The sequence below is a fragment of the Chelmon rostratus genome, chromosome 14 (assembly GCF_017976325.1).
Source record: "Chelmon rostratus isolate fCheRos1 chromosome 14, fCheRos1.pri, whole genome shotgun sequence".
NCBI lineage: Eukaryota > Metazoa > Chordata > Actinopteri > Chaetodontiformes > Chaetodontidae > Chelmon > Chelmon rostratus.
Genome location: NC_055671.1, coordinates 15,215,009 through 15,226,575, shown reverse-complemented (window position 1 = coordinate 15,226,575; position 11,567 = coordinate 15,215,009). Strand labels below are relative to the sequence as shown.

Sequence of the window (11,567 nt, the reverse complement as noted above, 5' to 3'; positions counted from 1 at the left end):
TCTTGTTAACACGGAGCTTTTCTTATTGTGAATTAAATGTCAACTGGAAAAAAAGATTTACCTCCTCCGATTTTCAGGTTAGTATTCAGCACGCTCGCTCACTGGAACACCTTTCTGGAACCGAGGTGGTGTGATTAAAGTTAGTTACACCTGTGCTTTTTCTTCTATGACTGTCTGTGACAAAGGTCTATCGTATCGAGTGTGAAAATACAGAATACAGTGGGAAATCTGAGGGAAATTAAAAGTTAGCAAAATATTATGTCTTTAAAAAACATGCATCTTTTTCTTTGTTAATCTTCTGAATTTAAAATAGTCTGCACTGTTTCCAAAGTTGCAGTCTTGGGAATCTATGTAAATGATGAGGCTTAGTGTTATAATAATGTGCATTTACTGCTCTCACTGTAAACTGTGAAACTGGGAATTTATTTCTAACCAAGACACAGGAGAGGCCACAACTAGCAGAAGGTTAGGCAACCAACTCCAACATAAACTACATATAATATTTTTGATTTATCCATAATAAAAATGTAACACTCAAATCACAAGGCAATTCATGTAGAAATATATTTATTTGAATATATTTATTCAACAATTAATCACAAATAACAAATCAGAACACATTTAGTAACTACTGTTGGTTAAATTAACAAATTAAAAGGTTGTTTCTCAGGCTTCAGGCTTGCTGTGTTTGATGAAAATGAACCAAAAACATCCTTCACATCTTGTTTGATTCTGACTGGCTGTGGTCGTGGTCGTGATTGAACACTGAAGTCTCAGAAACAGACTGATTTGCCTTCATCTCTGCTGTCAAACCTACAACGGCCAGAATTTATCAAGAACCTTCAGACTGAACGTCAAGTTAATGGCTTCTGTCATTAAAATGGAATGGACGCAAAAAGAACTAGAGGTAACTCTTACACAATAAAAACTATTTCATTATGACAATTGCAACTTCATTTTTTTCAGTGAACACTGTTTGTTAGCAAATGCTATGAGTCTTGTTCACGTCACAGTAAAGTAAAAAACAAAAACAAAACCTGCCATCTTACTGTCAGTGTGATGGTATTGTTACACCTTTTGTTACTTCATTTAAAAACATGTGTAGTGAATATAAATTGATACTTTCTAAGTGTGCAAACCCGGTCTAACAGGTTAAAATGGAACGTAGCAACGCTGAATGCAAATGTAAGAGCCTTACCTGGGAATAAATAATTAGCTTCATGAAAGTAAGATGCTGTCTATAAAGAGCTACATGAAATTTGACACCGTTTTTGAAATGCAAAATGGATTAAGGCAACTCACTGAACAGTTCCTGTATTAAAATCCCCATCTGTATGACGGTATTTATTGAGAAACTTGTTGATAAAATGGTGTTTTCTTCTCTCTGGTCCTTACGGTCAAGGAAATGACATGTTTGTGGTCTGGGAAGCAGCGAGATGTCTTCAAAAGAGATAATTCTGCGGGGAAAAAAAAGAGATATCCTTTAGTTTAGAGGCCAATTTTGTCGGCATTCACACTGCCTGCAAAATGAAGGTCTCTGTGCTGTATCTCACAGGTAAACTGGCACGTTTCTGACCCCTGGTGGCGATGTAGAACAGGGATCCCTGTCTCGTTTGCATGCTGTGGGTGAGTTCAGAGCTGTTGTGAAATGCATTTCTGCCAACTGTAAAGGGCGGTAACGCACACTGACAGATGGTCAGGTGCTATAATAGGTAACAATGCACCTGAGGAACACAAGTTGGATTAAACAAGCTTGAAAAAGCTTGCTAACATTTTAAGAGGTGACAGAACTCAGAACTTTGTGATATGGCAGTAAGCAGGACGTGTTGGTTAATCCTACTTTACTCTGTACACTGTGTCATAACCTAATCAATTTGTAGAGAAATTCTCCTGTGTTGAACTCTGAGTATGTGCTTTAGAATTGTGGAAGGAGGCAAAGGCTCCTTTTGCACAATCGTTAAACATTAATTTGTACTTTTCCTCAGACACGAGTCCACTTTTGTTTACTTACAGTAAAAAAAGATTTCCTATTCTTGCAGTTTCCTTGGTTTGTACTGAGTGTTGGTTGTTTGGAAAAGGAACATTAGCAATCCTGATGCTTTTATGGATTAATAAATTAAACCATGTGCACCAGCTTTGCTTCCCCTGACACACAATGCAAACATGTTTGTGTATTTTTGGCACTTGGCGGTGGTGTCGCTCTTTTCCTCCTCACCTGCAGCACAACAGCAGCCACCACAGCCATGATGGATAAGAGCGCCATCCGTCCCATCCAGCCCAGGTCTACGCTCTTCAGGATGAACAAGCGGGCCCAGCGCAGCTTCTGGGCTGTGTGAGGAGGGTACCGCATGCTGTTCACCCCCTCCATGTTCAGCTTCTTGATGAGACAACCACGCAGGTGGCTCAGCTGGTCAAAGCTGAACTTGCCGTGGTAGCAACCCATCCCACTGTTTCCTGTACATGAAAACAGAGGGAGGTGGTTTGACATATTCCCTCAAAGCAGGGACTGTTCTGCAAACTCATGATGCATAAAAAACAGGTACTGCTTCTTGAGCCATCAACCCTAAAACTGGACTAGTGAAAACACACTGTGAAAAGAAACAGCAGATTCTCGTATTAGAGATCACCGCAGTTTATTTGAACATCAACTCTAAAATCTGATGTGTGGTTTTCTTGAACACACCAAAAAGGTAGAGATTTCATGATGGTAACTGAACACTCACAGAAAATAACTGAGTTCACTGTGTTGGATTAATTATTTCCAGCAATTCTCTGCCAAGAGTTTCATACAAAACTGAAATGAATGAAAACCAGTGGATGTTTGCAACCTCTGAAATCAGTCTGAACAGCCTGGTAATCTTTAAACATTAAACCGAACATTTGTTTGCTCTAATGGGACACTTAAATGTTTTATTTTTGCCATAATATCACATTACAGGGCACCCAAATAACTGATGAAATGCTTGTGTAAACTGCATGCACTGAGTGACTGAACAGTCAGTCACCAATGAGTGACTATGCTAAAGTAGGAGCATGCGTGTACTCACCCACTCCTCCAAAAGGCAGAGAGTTCACAGAAAAGTGCACAAGACAGTCATTGGCCAGCAGTCCTCCACTGGAGGTCTCGTCCTTCATTCTCTGTATCACCTTTAGAGAGAAGCGGAAAGCATGTAGACGCGTGACTGCATGTGCGACCCCTTTTACGCATGGCATTAAAATGCGACGCATTATCCAGATAAGGAAAAACATTTAATGCAAGGTGTAAATGCGTCGTCATCAGAAAGTTGATCAGATCTGCCCGACCGCATCTGGAAGTAGTCTGGCTCCTGATATTATCCAGGTGTAAACACAATCCATGCAACATACTGGCATCCATTTGCAACATACAGATATTTGTTTTGAGCTAACATCAAATTTAAAGAGCGAGTGAGCAAGAAGGCTGAAAGAGAAAAGGCCTCTAATTACCAATCCTTCATCTATTCTGTGCCATGAAAGCTCCAACAGATGCGTTATTCAACAGAAATTTGTGCCTTAAAAATACCAGGTATAAACGCGAAGACAAGATCTGAATGTTTATCATAAAGATAGCATATCCAGATAGAGTTCTCACTTTCAAACCTGGTCTAAATAGGGTGTGTGTCATGCCTGCTGTTAGATACCTTGTTATCGTGTGAGAAGACATACAGGGCCAGAGGTTTCTCTCTCTTATTGATAAACTTGATCGCTTCGTCCAGGCCGCTGACTGACAAGATGGGAAGCAGAGGTCCGAATATCTCCTCCTGCATCACCTTCGCCTCTGGCTTCACGTCCCGCAGAACTGTGGGGGCTGAACACAACACACAAACATTTTCATCACATGCATTGTTTTTAATGTAATCGCCTGGATGAAAAATGCACTACATGCCTTTGAGACACCTGAGTCACATTGATTCATGTGTAGAGAGGCGGCTGTCACAAGTGTTACCTATGTAGCAGTCTGACTCGTCATTCTCTCCTCCCGCAGCGACGGTGCTGTCCTCCATCATGGCCATTATCCTCTTGAAGTGGCGCTGGTTGATGATGCGGCCGTAGTCTGCGCAGGTCTTTGGGTTGTCTGTGTAGAAATCCTGTCAGAGCAAACACTCATAAGCACAAATATTCTGGTAAAATTCAGGCAAATTTAAAACAGCAAGCACTTTTCCCATTTAAATGTACTGTGATGAGTTTTTAGTCTCAACTTAAAAACTGATGCCTCTGTAGGAGCTACAGTGCATTCAGAAAGTATTCAGACCCTTCACTTTTTTCACATTAATCGAGACTCAGTACGCCATGATGACAAAGGGAAAATAGAAATTTTTGCAAATTTATTTAAAAAAGGAAAAACTGAAATACACACTGACATAAGTAGTCAGACCTTTTACTCAGTACTTTGTTGAAGCACCTTTGGCAGAAGTACAGGCTCGAGCCTTCTTGGGTACAACGCAACAAGTTTTGCACACCTGGATTGGGGAATATTCTGATATTCTTCTTTGCAAATCCTCTCAAGCTCGGTCAGGTTGGATGGGGACCGTCGGTGGACAGCCATTTTCAGGTCTCTCCAGAGATGTTCGATAGAGTTTAAGTCAGGGCTCTGGCTGGGCCACTCCAGGACACACACAGAGTTGTTCCTAAGCCACTCCTGTGTTGGCTGTGTGCTTAGTGTCATTGTCATGTTGGAAGGTGAACCTTCGGCCCAGTCTAAGGTCCTGAGGAACAGATTTTCATTGAGGATCTCTCTGTACTTTGCTCCATTCAGCTTTCCTTGAACCCTGATCAGTCTTCCAGTCCCTGCTGCTGAGAAACACCCCCACAGCATGATGCTTCCACCACCATGTTTAACTGTTGGGATGGTATTAGGCAGGACCTTTACAATTGAGGCCAAACAGTTCAATCTTGGTTTCATCAGACCAGACTCTTGTTTCTCACACTCAGAGTCCTTCAGGTGTTTTTTTTTTTTTGCAACCTCAAGGCAGGCAAGTGTTTTGCACTAAGGAGAGGCTTTCGTCCAGCCATTCTGGACTCTTGGGAACCTTCAGTGAAGCGGAATTTTTTTTGTAGCCTTCCTGAGATCTGTGCCTCGCGACAATCCTGTCTCTGAGATCTGGAGGCAGTACCTTTGACCTCATGGCTTGGCTTTTGTTCTGATATGCATTGTCACCCGTGATGCCTTTTAAAAGGCTTTCCAAGCCATGTCCAATTAATTTAATTTGCCACAGGCGGACTCCAATCAAGGTGTAGGAACATCTCAGCAGTGATCAAGAGGAATGGGAGGCACCTGAGCAGAATCTGAAGCATTGTTGTAAAGGGTCTGAATACTTACTGTATGTCAGAGTGATACTTCAGTTTTTCCTTTTTTATGAATTTGGAAAAATTTCTAAAATTCTATTTTCACTTTGTCATCATGGCGTACTGAGTGTAGATTAATGTAAAAAAAAGAATTTAAATGATTGTAGCATTAGGCTGCAACATAACAAAAGTGAAAAATATGAAGGGGGTCTGAATATTTTCTGAATGTACTGTATATAAGCAAATAAGACCATGAGCTAGCAGGTTGGCTATTTTTATACAGGTAGTCATAACACCTGTTCCTGGATCAGAATCCCACAAAATCAGACAAAATGATTCATTGTGATAACTGCTGGATTTAAAAGGATACAAAACTGATCCAGAATTGTCTCTGTCTGTGTTTTTGATGCTCATTTTTATTGCTGCTATTGGGAAACATAATTAAAATTTGAATCACAAAAACATTAATATGACCAAATATGAATAGCCACCTAAATCAATGATTATTTTGGTACACTGAGGTTCTAAGAGTCAGTTTGTTTTCCTTCACAATAACACTAAGATCTCAGGACCTTACAGGTTTACTGCTATCAGTCATTTTGAGGCTTTGATAATGAACGGTTTGGACAGAATAACCTGTTTTTTTAAGTTGTGTGGTTTCAAGTTTTCAGCACCTTAATGGACTTCTTGACCTCTTCGATAACCCGGTCCTGGATGCTGGGCTCACAAAGGATGTAGTCTGGGGCGATGCAGGTCTGACCACAGTTAGTGTACTTTCCCCAGGTTATACGCCTGTACAGTAGTGGAAGAGTTAACAGGAGGGTCTCAGGAAGGAACAGCTACAGTATAACAGAGTCTGTATTCAATCATGGTTCTGACCTGCAGGCTGTGCTTATGTCACAGTTCTTGTCTATGTAGCAGGGACTCTTGCCGCCCAGCTCCAGGGTGACGGGTGTCAGGTTCTTGGCAGCAGCCTCCATGATCACTTTACCCACCACGCTGTTGCCGGTGTAGAAGATGTGGTCAAACCTCTGGTGCAGCAGCTCCTGGGTCTCTGGCACGCCTCCAGTCACCACAGGGTAAAGCTCCTGATGAACAGCGAAGAAACACACATTCAGTTCACACAAAGCTTTGGACTTGTTGATAATACTTTGCAGAAAATATAGTGATGAAAATAAAACTATTTGCTGGCTTTTTACACACTGAAAGAACACTTTTACTTCACAGGATGCTTTGCGTGCGTTGCCACCCATGTGAAGTTTATATATTGCAGTAAACAGTGTTTGTCTGTTATACTGTGTCAGTACACATGGAACCAGCAGAAAAAGGCTAGTACGTGGACTATAAACATGGCCCAAAACCTGTTTCTGTTCAGAGAAGAAATAATCCTGTTTGAGAAAGTGTGAAGCTGGAAAAATATGTTAATCTTTGTGGATCTTAAGTCTATCAGTATTACCCTCTCTTTGGTGAGAGAGGAGGGTTAAATTTTTCTACCCTGCAAAGAAAACAACTTGCTGATATTTTCATTGTCACTTCTGTATCCTGGGCTGCAAAGACAAACACATTTTGCCATATAAACATGGAAATCCTGAGAAATTAGCCTCTTAACTAGCCAAAACATTGTATCTGAACTTTACTGCAATCTGGCTCTGCACTCTTTGATATAGAAAGACAGCTAATTGCATACTTAAATGTATTAAACTGTAAATTAATAGTAATACTTTATTGATTTCTATGAACTGTGAGTAATCATCAAACTCAGCTCAGCACTTTGTTGGAGGTTCTATGACAATGACTTTTTAATAATCTGATAAAGTAATCAGAGTTAAATGAAGTATTTCTATCTGATTTACGATTTGCTGTCCAGCCTGAAAACCTTGAACCCTTTTTTCTCACTTCACTGCTTCTGCAGTTACTGCACGCTGCCTTTGTGGGGCAGTATTATCCGCTTTGTAAATAACAATATAGTTACATTTCATTGAACATCGACATTGTCTTGTTTCACTTTCATGAATCCTCAGAGACACGTTATGTAGAAGTTGTGAGCCTCGTCCTTACTTTGTCGATGTAAAGTGGCAGCAGCTCCTCCATGACCTTTGCAGTGTGAGCACTGACCTCAGAGGGCTTGACCACAACAGCATTACCTGGACAGGCGAAAAGACAGATATTACAAGATAGAAAAGACATGGGCCGAAATGTTATGATATATTGGGAGGAGTTCTGCAGCAAATATGTTTCTTAGCTCTTGTTTTGCTGCTTTTATGCTTTTATGCTATTTGTCCACTTTAAGTGAATCAGCACAAATTTAATACAGTGCTGGCAGTAGTGAAATCTTATATATCATTTATAATCTGTAAATAATAGTCTGTTAGCATATAGTTATTTAATGGAAATCTTAGTCTTTTATGATATGTTTATGAGCTACTTAAGTACTGTTGCTAATTATGTAGATGGGGCAACCAAACATTTGATGAGGATCCTCGAAAAAAGTCTTAGACTAGTCTTAAATTTGATAAATGTATGGCTAATTTTGGCCTTGCATACAGTTAAATGTACTGCATCGTGCAGCTGTTCTTCTGGTGTTAAATTAAACAAGCTGTCATACAATCTGTTTTCCAGGTCGATGGTTGCCTGCATTTTCTTTCTGTGTGTGTGGGTGATGAAATTTGTCTTGCTTTCTCTTTTAGGCTCACTGGCATTACAAATTCTTAAAAGCAACTTGGAGACATTTTGCATATTAGAATAAGAATCACATTCCCCACCTCTACATATGACCACCTGTTATCATGTGACCAAACTGGAAGAAACGGCATTTTATTTTAACTTCTGATATACCTTTCCACCTTGTCACCTGAGTAAACTCGCAATAAATAAACTGGGTTGTAATACAGCAAGTGCTAATAAGTGTGTCTGGTGATGGTGTTGACTGCCGCCTTTGACCTGAATTTTATTTTTCACCAGGCAATAAATCAAAGACCTCTGACATGCACGGCTGATATGACTGTGAGTGTAAGATCTGATAGCGCGAAGGACAAAGTCCATGCAGTGCAAACACGGCATGGGCTGCAGCCAGAGAGGGCTCAGTTCGTTTAAGTCCTCCACCCGTCAGTGTTTGAGTCTAATCAGCCTACATCCAAATGAAATACAAATGAGCTGTCTCCGTGCAGCCGCTTCAGCAGCACTAATATGAAAAACTATCACTGGGGACAAGTACCAAACAAAAGATTGACGCAAATAAAGAATCAGACAAAGACTGTTAAAAAATACTGCAGTGTCATGCTAAACAGTCGCAAGCAAACACTCTGTGCTGAGGTTAGCATCACAAAGTGATCAGGGCCCAGCCAAGACACTTGATTTAGAGCCTCTATACAAGCGCACGGTGGCCATTTAAGGTTCGCTTTTTAGACAGAAATGCATTATTCATGAGTTATCTTGGAGCTGGGTGATTCACTCAGAGTTGCCCTTCAAGCATTCACTGATAGGGACAATGCACAGGGTTGAGACACGTATGTTCACATTTGCTCAACACACCAACCTGCACACATAAGGATCACCTGCATGCCACAATTACATACAGACCTTTTTTATATTGCATTCATTGCTAATCTGTTAACTCTCTCATGACAGCAGTGTAGAGATGACGTGTTAATCATAAGCTGTAAGTGCTTACTGCCACAATAAAAGAGGAACTGGATCACAAGGCAAGTAACAGGCTTGTCAAAGTTCATCACAGGGGGTAAGACGAGGAAATCAGACAGATATGTGAACGCTGACCTTGTTACATCACACCCACACGCTGCTCTATCACCCACTACACCCTGCATGCACACAGCACGTTGCAGTACCTGCGGCGATGGCTCCAATGAGCGGCTGTATGGTGACAGCCCAGGGGTAGTTCCAGGCCCCGATGATAAGCACCACTCCCAGCGGCTCCGGCTGGATGTAGATGGTGTCCGAGAGAGTCATCAGGTTCTTCTTCACGGGCCGAGGGGCCGCCCACTCTTTCAGCTTGCTGATGACCAGGCTGATCTCCCCCTCCACACCCAGAGTCTCATACAGCTGACACCCCTCCGTGCTCTGGGGATGAATACAATGACATCGGACTTGCTGATGTTGTATTTCTTTTTTCGTTTTCATTATGTAGCCTGTTTGCAAACCCATGAAAACGTAGAAATTGTAAGAACTTTTGTCACTTTAATCTGTTCCTTTGGGTAGATCTGAAAATGTTTTTAAACCTACCCTCTACTTCATGAATATCTGCATCTTTAATTTGTTTCACAACCATTGTTTGTTATGATGTGGTTTACTTTTTGGGTGCTTCTGATACTTACTCCTCTGTCTTTGCATCTTATTTTCTGATTTATCTTGATGTTAGACATTGAATGCCTGTTTCTGTCAGGATAAAAGTTGCTGAACTGTGTAAATACATAACTCCAAAACTTCATTGTTCTATCCCTGACCTGTGACAGACACTCCATATTTGCACGTAGTCAAAAAGACTAAGAGTTAATGGCCAGTGCAAACTAAGAAATCCAAAAGTCTGAGTCAACATACTCTGAAGCGATCAGTGATTACTTTACTCCAATTAGTTTTGTTGCTATGTTGGTGACCAGGTATGGATTGTGTTGGAAGAACCATTACTGCTCACCTTATGGAGGTCTTTTTTGATGGCATCTGAAATCAGTTTCTGTTTATCAGTGAATAACCGCTGTAGGTTCTTCAGCTGCAGGATCCGGTACTCTAAAGGTTTGGACCTGCCTGTTTCAAAGGCTTTCCTGGCTCGAGCCACCGCCTGCTGTTCGCGGGACATCCTGGGAAAAATAAAAGAAAATCCAAAGGAGTAACACTAGATCTAGTTAAGTACACTATTTCATGATGTATTGCAGGAAAAATCATGCATTGCTTTGTTCTTCTCTCTATGCTTCACTGCACACTACAAGTTTGTTTTTGCATTCAACTTGAGTAATATTCAGTAGAATTCAGGACTTTTGTCTATTGTAAAGAAAAAAAGGAGAAATATCCAAAAGAGGTCATTATGTCTGTTTGTGATTTGACCTCTGACAGTTAATATTAAATTAGTTACTAGTTACTTTTAAGGTGAACACATTGTTAAAGATTATACCAGTGGTTTTGGCTTCTGAGAATGAAATATAATACTTGAACTACATTTTGCTGCTGATACTTATATACTTTTCATATTTCATGCAGGACTTTTACTTGTAATGGACTATTTTACATCACAGAATTGATACTTTTACTTAAGTTAAGGATCTGAATACTTACGCCACTGACTCTGTGACTAACTGTAGGAAAAACCAAAATACAAACCTTTTCAGTGGTGGAATGTAACTAAGTACATTTAGTCAAGTACTGTTACTTGAGGTACTTTTCCTGGTATATCAAATTTGCAACTATTTTGATAATCATTTAAACCATTTGTCATACAAAAACACCTGCCGGTTCCAAATTCACAAACCTGAGAATTTGCTGCTTTTCCTCTAAGGTATTATACATATTTAATAACAGTCCCACATTCTGCTTTTACTTTTAATAATTTAAACAAGAAATTCCCTGTTTATACCTGCATACCTCAACTCTAGTAACATTGTGAGTGAATCTGATAATAATCAGTGCTTCAAAATGAGCCCAAAGTTAAATGAGTGTAATAAAAGCAGATGGATGCTGCGTTTAAGGACCTGTTTATTGACCGACGATGATGCAGTTTAAATGACTTCCTCCCGAATGGCAGCCAGTTGTGTGCGCTGCTCTTTGTTTATAGAAAACGGAGAATGTGTTGTAATGGGAGGGTAATCGGACTCCTCCAAGGGAATAATATCTACTAGGTGAGAGTTGAAAGTGCAGTATTGAGACACTATGCAGTCAGTTAAAGAAACAAACCACCTGACATCCGGTTTGCTTCTGCGTATGTAAGATAGCGGAAAGTTAACGTTAAAACTTTGAAACTCAACCTTAACTTTTACAGTTCTCATTCCAATATCTCCCTAATCTGTCACAATGGCGGACTGATATTTATCATCATATAATTCTCGCTCATCTGTTCGACCGCCCTCCTTTTCCGTTGGTCGCTGTCCGTCAGCCGTTAGGCGAGCTGTCTTAAATGACAAGTTGATTCTGTGTTATTCCTACCTGGATGATTTCGGTTGCAGTTAACTTCTGGGGATCCCCTCGGTCTTGGTGGTGTGATAGCCCGCAGCGGAGCAGCTGAATGATGGCAGTGGCCGAGGGTCACAGCTCTCCCTCCC

General features: G+C 40.7%; 1 protein-coding gene across 1 annotated transcript; it reads right to left on the bottom strand.

The window, feature by feature from the left end:
- Positions 1-571: 571 nt before the first annotated feature.
- On the bottom strand, positions 572-11,567 carry aldh3a2b (aldehyde dehydrogenase 3 family, member A2b). The gene is made up of 11 exons (XM_041952242.1): positions 11,452-11,567; positions 9,953-10,115; positions 9,150-9,381; positions 7,363-7,448; positions 6,184-6,392; positions 5,979-6,096; positions 3,965-4,106; positions 3,660-3,826; positions 3,048-3,147; positions 2,216-2,454; positions 572-1,457 (listed from the first exon to the last, which is right to left on the bottom strand). The coding sequence occupies exons 2-11, from the start codon at positions 10,112-10,114 to the stop codon at positions 1,443-1,445; spliced, it is 1,470 nt and encodes a 489-aa protein (XP_041808176.1). The 5' UTR covers position 10,115; positions 11,452-11,567; the 3' UTR covers positions 572-1,442.

Coding starts and splice junctions, on each gene's coding strand:
- aldh3a2b (XM_041952242.1), bottom strand. CDS start 10,114: ATGTCCCGCGAACAGCAGGCGGTGGCTCGAGCCAGGAAAGCCTTTGAA. Junction 6,393..7,362: donor TGCCACTTTACATCGACAAA/GTAAGGACGAGG, acceptor GCTGTTCATCAG/GAGCTTTACCCTGTGGTGAC. Junction 6,097..6,183: donor GACATAAGCACAGCCTGCAG/GTCAGAACCATG, acceptor ACTACTGTACAG/GCGTATAACCTGGGGAAAGT.